Source organism: Salmo trutta, chromosome 38 (assembly GCF_901001165.1).
Source record: "Salmo trutta chromosome 38, fSalTru1.1, whole genome shotgun sequence".
Lineage (NCBI taxonomy): Eukaryota > Metazoa > Chordata > Actinopteri > Salmoniformes > Salmonidae > Salmo > Salmo trutta.
Window position 1 is genome coordinate 18684195 of NC_042994.1, and position 14026 is coordinate 18698220.

At 43.4% G+C, this 14026-nt stretch overlaps 1 protein-coding gene across 1 annotated transcript in view; it reads right to left on the reverse strand.

The window, feature by feature from the left end:
* LOC115178462 (TOG array regulator of axonemal microtubules protein 1-like) overlaps window positions 1-14026 on the reverse strand; it is a 37850-nt gene that overhangs the window by 976 nt on the left and 22848 nt on the right. Inside the window, exons 3-7 of the mRNA XM_029739651.1 lie at window positions 8934-9102; window positions 8630-8735; window positions 8243-8478; window positions 2487-2645; window positions 160-291 (exon numbers count right to left, since the gene is read on the reverse strand). Of these exons, the coding sequence (XP_029595511.1) occupies window positions 160-291; window positions 2487-2645; window positions 8243-8478; window positions 8630-8735; window positions 8934-9102 (802 nt within the window). The remainder of the gene's footprint in view (window positions 1-159; window positions 292-2486; window positions 2646-8242; window positions 8479-8629; window positions 8736-8933; window positions 9103-14026) is intronic.

Below are 14026 nucleotides of genomic sequence, written 5' to 3' on the forward strand. Positions count from 1 at the left end.
CTTTTAACCAACATTTTTGGTTAATTTCACATTGGTTGATTTCCCAAATTTAAATCAAAACTAGACATTGAACTGATGTCTGTGCCCAGTGGGATTGGAGTTCTGTAATCATATCAGCTCATTTGTCATACTTCTTCTAATCATCCAGAGAAAATGTACCTTTCTTTGAGGTTAACCTTTGAGATGACCTCCCTCAAGGATTCTCGCTCTTTCCTCGGAGCGAATTTGTCCCACATTTTAGCAAAGTCGCCATTGGTGGCCACGTTTCTCAAGATATTGCGACCATGATGCCTGTGGACAAAGATATTAATATCATCTTAAACGTGCAACATATCAAATAATTTCTCCTGTCTGTGATTAAAAACAGTACTCAAACGATGGCAACCTGAGAAAAAATATCCCATCAAAATAAGACATACATTAGGTAGAATTTGCAGGAGGGTCGAGAGCCGTGCGTCCTGCGAAACACAACCCAGCCAAGCCGTACTACTTCTTGACACAAAGCCCACTTAACCTGGAAGCCAGCTGCACCAATGTGTCGGAGAAAACACCATACACCTGGCGACCTTGTCAGCGTGCATTGGTCACCACAGGAGGTCGCTAGTTGGCGATGGGAGAAGAACATCCCTGGCGGCCTTTGGCTTCGGCTTAGCTTTTGGCTTTTTAACTTTCAAACCCACATGAGTGCCTGGACTTGGATTTTCCTATGCCATGTAGCACTTATTTGTGTTTATAATTTTTCCTATTTGTTTTCAATTACTATTCCCCTCCAAGAGAACCTGTGGTTGTTTTGGAATACCTAAAATCCGCAATTCAATCCATGACACCCTTTAGCATAGATGCTGTAGACAGCTGACAATGTGGCTTTTAACCTGTTTGGTATAGGGGGCAGTATTGAGAATTTTGGAAAAAATATGTTCCCATTTTTAACTGCCTCCTACACCAACTCAGAAGCTAGAATATGCATATTATTGTTCAGGTTTGGATAGAAAACACTCTGAATTTTCTAAAACTGTTTGAATGGTGTCTGTGAGTATAACAGAACTCCTATGGCAGGCAAAAACCTGACAAGGCTTCAAGCAGGAAGTACCCTGTCTGACAAGGAGTCGTGCGTCTTACCTCTTTTTATTGAAAAGTAAGGATCTTAGCTGTAACGTGACAATTCCCAGGGCTCCAATAGGCTCTCAGAGCCCGCGAAATAACTGAAGGTTTACGAGGGAACCTCAGGTTGAAATATATTATCGCCTTTTGTAAGTGGATGCTCGGAGGACCTTTCAATGATGCGCGTGCATGAGTCGCTTCTGAGGAGAAATTTTATTCGGCTGTTTAGGCTCAATGCATACTCCCGGTCGGAATATTAACACTTCTCTACGACATAAATGGCATAAAAATTGGTTTTAAACAGCGGTTGACATGCTTCGAAGTACGGTAATGGAATATTTAGACATTTTTGACACGCCAATGCGCCATGCGCGACACCGCGAAGAAGCATTCTAGAACTCACGAACAAAACGTCGCTGTTGGAATATAACGATGGATTATTTGGGACCAAACCAACATTTGTTATTGAAGTAGAAGTCCTGGCAGTGTATTCTGATGAAGAACAAGCAAGGTAAGAACATTTTTCTTATAGGAAATGTGATTTTGGTGGAGGCTGAACTGGGTGGGTATCTAAATAGCTAGCCCTGTAATGCCGGGCTATGTACTTAGATTATTGCAAAATGTGCTTCATCCGAAAAGCTATTTTAAAATCGGACATATCGAGTGCATAGAGGGGTAATGTATCTATAATTCTTAAAATAATTGTTATGCTTTTTGTGAACGTTTATCGTGAGTAATTTAGTAAAATCACCGGAAGTGTTCGGTGGGAATGCTAGTTCTGAACGTCATATGCTAATGTAAAAAGCTGGTTTTTGATATAAATATGAACTTGATTGAACAGACATGCATGTATTGTATAACACAATGTCCTAGGTGTGTCATCTGATGAAGATCATCAAAGGTTAGTGCTGCATTTAGATATGGTTTGGGTTTATGTGACATGATATGCTAGCTTGAAAAATGGCTGTGTGATTATTTCTGGCTGGGTACTCTGCTGACATAATCTAATGTTTTGCTTTTGTTGTAAAGCCTTTTTGAAATCGGACAGTGGGGTTAGATTAACGAGATTCTTGTCTTTAAATAGCTGTGAAATAGTCATATGTTTGAGAAATTGAAGTTATAGCATTTCTAACGATTCAAAAATCGCGCCACTGGATTGAAGTGGCTGTTACGTAGGTGGGACGAAATCGTCCCACATAGCCCAGAGAGGCAATTTCAATTTGTATTTGTGGTAAACGCTGCAGATGTCGACTCAAGAGTAAATTACCTTTACAAGCTGCATTGTCGGCGATCTAGTGCTATAGCGAGCCATGGATTGAATCACAGCCTAAATTAAGGCCGGCCATTATGTTTAAGCAAGCTACTTTACAGGAGGAACATCCCACCTGACTTCCTGTGCAGGGTCCACAGCCAGTTTACTGACGGCAATCAAGAAACGGTCAGTGAGGTCTTTCTTCCCCGACAGGAGACGAGCCATCCCCATGACCTCAGCCAGTCTCTCCAGGTGCTGAACAGTGCAGCTCCTCACCGCAGCGTTACGGTGGCTGAGGAAGGAAAAACAGAGCACATCAGTTACATGTCATAGAGATACATGAGTTAGGAGACGAATGATAATGGATTGTATTGATGAAGTCTCATCGATGGATCAAAATGTTCAGTAAGACTTTACATTAAAGTCCCTTAATATACCATTTATAAACTGTTTGTGAAGAGTTCAATTACCATTTATTAATCATTATTCCTACATTTGTAAATGTCAATGAGAAATCTATAGTTATTTACACATTTATAAACGCTATTTTAAATGATTTGTTCATGATTTATCAGATGATTAATAAGGTATTTGATCATAGTGCCTTGTATATGATTTCATATTGTTAAATACCTTTCCACTCTCAGTCCAATTCTTGCTAGTCAATGTCAACTCATTGCCTATAAATATACATATTTATAAATGTATTTATATTCCAGCCCAGGCGCAATTTCGATTTTCGTCACTAGATGGCAGCAGTGTCAGTGCAAAGTCTTAGACTGATCCAATGAACCATTGTATATCTGTTCAAAATGTTGTATCAAGACTGCCCAAATGTGCCTAATTGGTTTATCAATACATTGTGCACTCTTCTCAAACAAATAGATTGATATTCTTTCACTGTAATACCTACTGTGAATTGGACAGTGCAGTTAAATTAACAAGAATTTAAGCTTTCTGCCCATATCTGTCCTGGGAAATGTTTTTGTTACTTACAACCTCATGCTAATCACATTTTCCTACATTAGCTCAACCATCCCGCGGGGGGGACACTGATCCCGTAGAGGTTTAATATCATAATGTTTCTTAAGACCTGCCTAAATGAAAACATGTGAATATTTGTGATGGTGTATATTAAATTGATTGACTTTGTAGTGTGGTAGTATTTGATATATAACTATATATACATTAAAATGTTTATATTTTACGCTATAAAGATACTTAAAATATGCAAGCAAGCATTAGGCAATGAGTTGACATTGACTTGCAAGAATTGGACTGAGAGTGGAAAGGTATTTAACATTATGAAATCATATACAAGGCATTAACAAACATTACAATGCAATACCTTATGCATGATCAGAGAGGGAGAGAGAGAGAAGTCATAGCCTGAAAGGCCATGCCCCAAGAGTCACTGGGGTGGAGAGAGAGAGAGAGTGTATCTCACTAGCGCAGGTCAGGAACAAAGAAAAAGAGAGAGAAGGTCAGGAACAAAGAAAAAGAGAGACAATGAATCTAAGACTCTTAAAAGCCTCTGAGTTGTTAAAATAAAACAATGTGAGTTGTTAACCAATATGCTACTATAAAAGTGAACTTCCAATCAGATATCAGACCTACAGATGTAAACACAACTGAAACTCTGCTACCCAGAGTGGTAACGAGGGGGTTGGCGAGATAATTGAAATTATAAACCGGGTGGTTCGACCTCTGAATGCTGATTCGCTGAAAGCTGTGGCGTATAACCTACCATTTGGTTTTGAAATATTGAAACCAAACCATATTTAAGTAAACAACAGGAAAAGGTGACTGTAAGAAGCACTCATAATTTCAAATAGGCTACATGTCGTATTAAACAGCCTATAAACACTCTAAATAGGTCAGGAGTCAGACATGTAGCCTAATACGAAATGTATTTGTAGAGTTAAAATGGTTATTCCATCAAACTTCAAATTATTAGAATAGTACACAACGCAGAACAGAACAACCAGGTTCAGGGCCAAAGCCCGCGAACAGGAATATTCCAAGTTCAGACAGAAGGGGGAGTCAGATCGCTTTGATCGCCAGGAACTTTACTTTTGGTGTCCATTTTTAATTGTTGCGCTACTGGTGCTGCCTGTTGATGTTAGGTGGGCAGTTACAGTAGCTGAATGATGTTAACATCTTCGGGTTTTGTTTCATTAAATATATTTTATTTCATCTGGGTGCTTGCGTCACCTACTAACACCCTGGTACTACCCGTAGCTGCCGTTCTCCTCAGTCCGAGAAAACACTGAGAAAGGTGTGTCTTGCAGATTACTCCTTTGTAGAAGTCCATAACGTGAAATAAATAAAACATCCCAAGGTTAATGCTGTAGATATTGTTATAAGGGAATGTGAGACTATAGAAACATGTAACTTTCAGAGTTTTATTGTTGTTATTAATATAGTTTACAGAGTGCTAAAAGTGCTGCTGTTGCTAGCTATCATGCCTTTCTGTGATGCAGACGGTTAGCTGAGCTGGTGCGGGCGTTGCATTATGGGAGATGTAGTTTGGTCCTCTAAGGTCTGAATGGGATAGAGGCGATTTCACGTTGTAACTTGTTTGTGCTGCAAAGTTTTTTGTAAATTAGTTGTTATATTTTGGTACTGTCAACACTATGGCGCACGCGCGCAGCCAGTTTGAGTTCCGTGTAAGCTCATCATTTAAACAACATTTTGTTGTATTAAATCATTATAGTCTATACATTGCACATACATGCTGATTGACTTACTTAGAATTAAATACAAATTAAATAAAAATGCCTCATTAGGCTCAGTCTACAGTGCCTTTGAATTCATTTTTAGAAACATGAGTTTGGCCAGAGTCTGTAGCTTCAGGCTCATGTGATTGTGCCTGGAGAGCAGGCCAGCCGCAGAGAATACGCTCTCAGCTCTTGCAGAGCCACTTGGGATGCTAAACACCGTTTGGGCCACTAATGCCCGGCTGGGCAGGGATGCATAGTTATTTTTATTTTGTTCTGTAGGTAGGCCTAAAGGATTTTAGGTCAAATATCCCTATCAAAACAGAATGCTCCTTGAAAGAGGTAATAGAGTTAGTTAACATGCCATCAATGATGGCCTATTGTGTTGATAATAGAAGGAAAATTAACTGAACTTTTTAGAGATAATTTTTTGTTTATAAATAATGCTCTAAAATGACACCTACCTAGCTACCCACCTCGTTCCTTTCTGTTAGCATGTACACGTAGTAAGTACATGCTTTCGGGATACCTGTCTTTTAATTTTTTAGTTGTGGACACTACATAACCGCACTCCCTCTCTTGCTCTTGGTCCTCCTCATCTTTGTAAGTCTCCTTGATTTTTCACCTGTGTGTTTTATCAGCTTCTTTATGAAGATATTTAGAATATTAGATGACAGTAGCTAAAGCAAGGTGTTATAGCAGCACACAAGTAGACTACAAATGCATGTTGGGCCGGGCATGCCCTGAGCTTGTAAAATGAGTACTACTGGAGCGAAATTGAAGGGGGCGAGAAAGCCGAAGCTCCAGCCTCTGGGAAACTTGCTCCACGATCCAGTCAAATAGGGCAAGCTCCACTCCTCACTCCGTTCACATACTCTGGCATGGCCACACCCTAGGTGGGACTGACTTTGCAGCTATCTGCATCTCAGTCAGACATGTCGCGTTGGAGCCTATTTGTGCTCTGTTCTAACAAATCTCGCTGCGCATCATGTAGAAATGACCTAGTCTGATCATGCTCTTTTTCATATGCTTGAAGTTCTGCTTCCAATTGCTCTATGCTGCGCTCTGATTTCCTCTGGGAAGTTCATCAGTAGTTTGCTTTGTTGCTATTAGTTTTTCCCGAGTAAAAGCACAGCAAGCTTTAGAATTAACATTCTCTCGTATTTTTTCTTATGCATGTCAATACACTGAGTATACAAAACATTAAGAACGTCTTCTCTTTCCATGACAGACTGACCAGGTGAATCCAATTATTGATGTCACTTGTTAAATCCACTTCAATCAGTATAAATGAAGGGGAGGTGACAGGTTAAATAAGGATTTTTAAGTTTTGAGACAATGTAATATTGCCTGTGTGTAGCTGGTGTAGAGGAGTCAGGCGCAGGACAGCAGATATGAGTAATAAACATAATTTACTCAAATATTCACAAATACAACGCAATAATTTGAGCCCACAATAACGGACCGTATTACAAACAAACATGGAGGAACAGAGGGTTAAATAATGAACAAGTAATTGGGGGAATGAAATCAGGTGTGTAAGACAAGGACAAAACAAATGGAAAATGAAAAGTAGATCGGCGATGGCTAGAAGGTCGGTGACGTAGACCGCCGAACGCCGCCCAAACAAGGACAGGGACCGACCTCGGCGGAAGTCGTGACAGACAATATGGACATGGATTGTGTATGTGTGCCATTCAGAGGGTGAATGGGCAAGACAATATTTAAGTGCCTTTGAATGGGGGGCTAGGGTGATATTGTTATATCCGGTGTAATTCTCCTGTCTTATCTGGTGTCCTGTGTGATCATATATATGCTCCCTCTAATTCTCCTATCTTTCTCGCTCTCCCCTCTCGAAGGACCTGAGCCCTAGGACCATGCCTCAGGACTATCTGGCCTGACGACTCCTGGCTGTCCCCGTCCCTAGTCCACCTGGTCGTGCTGCTGACCCTGTTTCTGCTGTTCTGCCTGCGGCCATAGAACCCTGACGTGTTCACCAGACCCCCCCGCCCCCCCTATGTTAAGTATACTCAGTGCATATTGCCAGCACTAAAGAATTTCATCCCTATTCGAATCAAATGTGAGAACATTCTTGCCTTTTTGATCAAATCAATAGATTGCTTGCATATTCGCCTTCACATAGGTTCATTATATATGATAATTTTATTTGTTTAACTAGGCAAGTCAGTTAAGAACTCTTATTTTCAATGACGGCCTAGGAACAGTGGGTTAACTGCCTTGTTCAGGGGCAGAACGACAGATTTTTACCTTGTCAGCTCAGGGATTCGATCTTGCAACCTTTTGGTTACAAGTCCAACACGCTAACGACTAGGCTACCTGCTGCCCCAATAGAATAATAGAATAGAATAAACTCAAATTTAGTCCAAAGTATCTGTAAGATATATCACATCGGGGTCACCATTTACTGTAGTGTCGAATTACAGGAAATTAACTTTAATATGCACATGTTTCTCTCCGCCGTCAAGAGGGGTGCCATAATTTTTGGGGGCCCGCTTGGTGTGGGGGCCTCCCAACCAAACCTCCCCAAGAGGCTAAAGAGGCTAGAGCCGGCCCTGTTCTGGAGCATCACTTTCATATAAAGTGTTAACAAATGTTCTTGTGTAGAGATGACATACATCCACTGCTAATTAGGTCCGGGACGATACCAGTATCCAAAACACGAAGCGGATTTATACAGCAGGTTTTTAAAGGACCAAAGAGTGAGATCTGCTTTGTGTTTTCATTTTTGCCATTGAAAATATATTGCGATACTGGCATTGTCCCGGCCCTAATACTTGCCTTCATTGCACATTTAGACTTGCCATTTGCCTTCATTGCACATTTATACATCCAACTTAATAACATACATTGTACTTAATTGTTTTACTTGTACATTTTTTGCACTCTTTTATTTGCACTTCTGGTCAGATGCTAACTGCATTTCGTTGTACTGTACTTCTACTTGTTCAATGACAATAAAGTTGAATCTAATCTAATGTGTGGTATACCTAAGCGAGCAGTGACCATTTTGCACCAGAAAGTTCAGGTCTGTTTGGAGTGAATCCTAACTTCCACTCGAGTCAAACTTTCAATGTGAGACAAAGTGAACATTTGTGGAAGTCCGGATCTACCCCTTAGTGAGTGTTAATTGACCCCTCTCCCTCTTTACCTCAGCCCACCGACCAGCAGGGCATTCATGACACGGGTAGGGGTGCAGCTCTGCACCATGTGACCCAGGGCAAAGTTGGCGGCCTGCCGGATGAAGTTGTTGGCCTCGCTGGCTTTGTGCAGCAGCACGCGTGCCGTCCCCTCCACCTCACTGTCCATGGCCCTCTGGAGGTGAACGTACATGTCACCCAGTGTGGCCATGGCAGCACAGGACACTGCAGAGCGCAGGTTCTTCACCTGAATCATAATAACACGCACAGGACCAACTATTAATGTTGAGCAGTACAACCCACGAACATCAGAAACATGACACAATAATTTGGCTTGTTCTCCAAATGTAGCAGATTTGTGCAGATGAATGAATAGGGCAGTGAATGAATACAGCTACCTCATTTATAATGGCAAGGCAGATATCATGGAGTTTAGGCATCAGTATGTCCATGTGGTTCTGAGCCATCACATGGAGAGAGGTCAAGCCCTCAATCTTCTTCTCCCTGCAAGCCAGTGAAAGAAACGTAAGCAATTTCCACAACATTTTCCAAAAACATTATAAAGATGTTCATCAATTAGGACTCTGGTCTCTTAATTTCAGAAGTTTCTACGCTCTGTAGCTCAAATCTACATTTCCAAGGACACTACACTGTGCTTCCTTTAGCCTAGCTCCATTGGTCTTGTCTACAGTGAATGCTCACCAGTCATCAGAGGCAGAGTGGAGCAGCTTAAAGGTCTTAGTCAGGGCCTGCTCTGGGTTGGACAGGGGCTGCAATCTGGCCTGGTCCTGACCTTTCTTTATTTGGCCCTTTGGCTCACTGGCTGCCTTCTTGTCTATGGGTTGACAGCAGACATCTATCTCTCTGTGAACTGTATGTATGTATTTATGTATTTACTCATTTCCATATCTGTTTGTAGCTTTTAACACCAGAACATCTTAGTTAGTAATATATCATTTTAAATTTAGCACACATTTCTTTGGTGCTCACCCTGCTCAGAAGCAGGGTCTAATTCGCCTTGAGCAAAGGTTATCTCACTGTGCAACAGGCAAAGCCAGTGTGGAAAAATGTCTTAGCCCTGGGCTAAATCCATTTGTGTCCCTTCCCTTCCAACTATCAGTCTACCTAGCTTCATCTCCCTGTCTAATTTAAATTAGTGTGAGTACATTATAGGGACTGACCTGAGCCGGTGTCAGCCATTTGCAGGCTAAGGAACCTTGTAGGCCGAGGCAGTTTGCTCCTGGGCTTGGTAGGAGGGGGAGCAGGCCTGGGTGGGCTGTCACGCAACTTTACCGGGGTCCCAACATCCAAGTAGTCACGGAGCTCCGCAGGGGTGTTCATATCCACTGAGCTCAGGCTTCCCAGAGAGCTGGTGGCTATTTCCCCCATGGACATGGCCGAGCCCAAACTTCTCCTGCTCATGGCCTTCACCTCATGTACCACCTTTGGCGTAGACCAGAAAAGAATGCTCCCATCATAGAAATGCATATAGAACTAGTATATACATAAACTAATACACAGAGATCCGGTATTCTAGGATCTATTCTATCATGCCGTCAAAGAGAGTATCCTTTCTAACCTGTACCCCCGCACACTGTACCCCCTCAACTAACCTGTACCCCCGCACACTGACTCGGTACCGATACCCCCTGTATATAGCCTCGTTATTGTTATGTCATTGTGTTACTTTTATTATTATTATTGTTTACATTAGTTTATTTGTTAAATATTTTCCTAACTCTTCTTGAACTGCACTGTTGGTTTCACAGTAAGGTCTACACTTGTGTTTTCACAAATTTTCACATTTACAATAAATTCAAAGTCCATCCTACCTTCCAGGCCTCCTCCTTCAGGTGAGCCTCGATGTCCCTCACCTCCTCCATCAGGTCAATGGGTCCGTTGTTGTCAGCACAGCCCTGGTCCAACTGGACTTTCAGGGCTTTGACTCCCCGCCTGCCCTTCTTCTTCTTGCCCCTCTTGGAGGGAGCTCCAGTGGGAGGGACGGGAACAGGCCGCACGCTACTGCTGCTGAATGACTCATTTACCTGGATGGACTCCAGAGAGTGAGATCCGGGTCGAACTTGGGCTCCGTCCACCCCCACCACGTTCTTCAGTGGGGCCAGAGCTATGTGTTCAAGCCTTCGTGGCAAAGGCCTCGGTGGAGCTTTCGGCCGCGGAATGCACTGAATAGAGGGGACGAAGTGGTGCGCGAATGTGCTGCCAACCCCGATGAGAGCAGTCCGGACATAATTCTCATGGATAGCACTTATCTTTCTTTGCTTTGCTTCCATGGCCTCTCTCTCAGCTCTCTGCATCTGCAGAAGTCTGGCATCACTGATGAAGCCCCGATGGCCCTCTGGGATTGGGTAGCTCTCCTGATAGCCCTGGATCACAATGGTACAGTATGAAATGAATAGCAGAAGGGAAGTAGTCAAAATAGTTTCTACAGTGTGTCATATAAAGCTTTTAAGCTAAAGATGTTATGGATGTAGGCCTACTATATGTCTATGAAACCACAAAATAAACACAGCGATATTTTTGAAAAACGTTTGAAATACTGATGAGCCTTACAAAACTTGAAAACTTGTCCTGGTCATCCTGTTGGTTTAAAGCCATGTTTTGCTTCCTCAAGTTTTCGATGACGCTCTTCATCTGAGAGTTCTCCTTCTGGAGTTTGTCAAACTCACTTGATTTTCTTCCTCGATAAGCCATTGATGATAAATATTAACACTCTCAAAATAAGAACTTAACCTATCTCTGTGAGAGAACTATCATGAAATGAGTGGAAATGAAATTTTGCTTGTCAGATGGAACCAGCAATGATATCATGGCAAGGATTCCGTTACATTGTGATGTCATAATGGGGTCTGTTGACAGCACTGAGCACATGGTGAACATCCATGAAAGCTTTTTGATTCCCATATAAAATCATAAATGTGTGATGAATTTGTAAATACTATATATACACTGCTCAAAAAAATAAAGGGAACACTTAAACAACACAATGTAACTCCAAGTCAATCACACTTCTGTGAAATCAAACTGTCCACTTAGGAAGCAACACTGATTGACAATAAATTTCACATGCTGTTGTGCAAATGGAATAGACAACAGGTGGAAATTATAGGCAATTAGCAAGACACCCCCAATAAAGGAGTGGTTCTGCAGGTGGTGACCATAGACCACTTCTCAGTTCCTATGCTTCCTGGCTGATGTTTTGGTCCCTTTTGAATGCTGGTGGTGCTTTCACTCTAGTGGTAGCATGAGACGGAGTCTACAACCCACACAAGTGGCTCAGGTAGTGCAGCTCATCCAGGATGGCACATCAATGCGAGCTGTGGCAAGAAGGTTTGCTGTGTCTGTCAGCGTAGTGTCCAGAGCATGGAGGCGCTACCAGGAGACAGGCCAGTACATCAGGAGACGTGGAGGAGGCCGTAGGAGGGCAACAACCCAGCAGCAGGACCGCTACCTCCGCCTTTGTGCAAGGAGGAGCAGGAGGAGCACTGCCAGAGCCCTGCAAAATGACCTCCAGCAGGCCACAAACGTGCATGTGTCTGCTCAAATGGTCAGAAACAGACTCCATGAGGGTGGTATGAGGGCCCGACGTCCACAGGTGAGGGTTGTGCTTACAGCCCAACACCGTGCAGGACGTTTGGCATTTGCCAGAGAACACCAAGATTTGCAAATTCGCCACTGGCTCCCTGTGCTCTTCACAGATGAAAGCAGGTTCACACTGAGCACGTGACAGACTTGACAGAGTCTGGAGACGCCGTGGAGAACATTCTGCTGCCTGCAACATCCTCCAGCATGACCGGTTTGGCGGTGGGTCAGTCATGGTGTGGGGTGGCATTTCTTTAGGGGGCCGCACAGCCCTCCATGTGCTCGCCAGAGGTAGCCTGACTGCCATTAGGTACCGAGATGAGATCCTCAGACCCCTTGTGAGACCATATGCTGGTGCGGTTGGCCCTGGGTTCCTCCTAATGCAAGACAATGCTAGACCTCATGTGGCTGGAGTGTGTCAGCAGTTCCTGCAAGAGGAAGGCATTGATGCTATGGACTGGCCCGCCCGTTCCCCAGACCTGAATCCAATTGAGCACATCTGGGACATCATGTCTCGCTCCATCCACCAACGCCACGTTGCACCACAGACTGTCCAGGAGTTGGCGGATGCTTTAGTCCAGGTCTGGGAGGAGATCCCTCAGGAGACCATCCCCCACCTCATCAGGAGCATGCCCTGGCGTTGTAGGGAGGTCATACAGGCACGTGGAGGCCACACACACTACTGAGCCTCATTTTGACTTGTTTTAAGGACATTACATCAAAGTTGGATCAGCCTGTAGTGTGGTTTTCCACTTTAATTTTGAGTGTGACTCCAAATCCAGACCTCCATGGGTTGATAAATTGGATTTCCATTGATTATTTTTGTGTGATTTTGATGTCAGCACATTCAACTATGTAAAGAAAAAAGTATTTAAGAAGATTATTTCTTTCATTCAAATCTAGGATGTGTTGTTTAAGTGTTCCCTTTATTTTTTTGAGCAGTGTATATATAAACTCAGCAAAAAAGAAACGTCCCTTTTTTAGGACACTGTCTTCCACAGATAATTTGTAAAAATCCAAGTAACTTCACAGATCTTCATTGTAAAGGGTTTAAACACTGTTTCCCATGCTTGTTCAATGAACCATAAACAATTATTGAACATGCACCTGTGGAACAGTCATTAAGACACTAACAGCTTACAGACGGTAGGCAATTAAGGTCACAGTTATGAAAACTTAGGACACCAAACAGGCCTTTCTACTGACTCTGAAAAACACCAAAAGAAAGATGCCCAGGGTCCCTGCTCATCTGCGTGAACGTGCCTTAGGCATGCTGCAAAAAGTCATGAGGACTGCAGATGTGGCCAGGGCAATAAATTGCAATGTCCGTACTGTGAGACGCCTAAGACAGCGCAACAGGGAGACAGGACGGACAGCTGATCATACTCGCAGTGGCAGACCACGTGTAACAACACCTGCACAGGATCGGTACATGCAAACATCACACCTGCGGGACAGGTACAGGATGGCAACAACAACTGCCCGAGTTACACCAGGAACGCACAATCCCTCTATCAGTGCTCAGACTGTCCGCAATAGGCTGTGAGAGGCTGGACTGAGGGCTTGTAGGCCTGTTGTAAGGCAAGTCCTCACCAGACATCACCGGCAACAGCGTCGCCTATGGGCACAAACCCACCGTCGCTGGACCAGACAGGACTGCCAAAAAGTGCTCTTCATTGACGAGTCGTGATTTTGTCTCACCAGGGGTGATGGTCAAATTCACGTTTATCGTCGAAGGAATGAGCGTTACACCGAGACCTGTGTGTCACAGCATCATATGACTGAGCTTGTTGTCATTGCAGGCAGTCTCAACGCTGTGTATTACAGGGAAGACATCCTCCTCCCTCATGTGGTACACTTCCTGCAGGCTCATCCTGACATGACCCTCCAGCGTGACAATGCCACCAGCCATACTGCTCGTTCTGTACATTATTTCCTACAAGACAGGAATATAAGTGTTCTGCCATGGTTAGCAAAGAGCCCGGATCTCAATCCCGTTGAGCACGTCTGGGACCTGTTGGATCGGAGGGTGAGAGCTAGGGCCATTCCCCCCAGAAATGTCTGGGAACTTGCAGGTGCCTTGGTGGAAGAGTGGGGTAACATCTCACAGCAAGAACTGGCAAATCTGGTGCAGTCCATGAGGAGGAGATGCACTGCAGTACTTAAAGCAGTTGGTGGCCACATCAGATACTGAC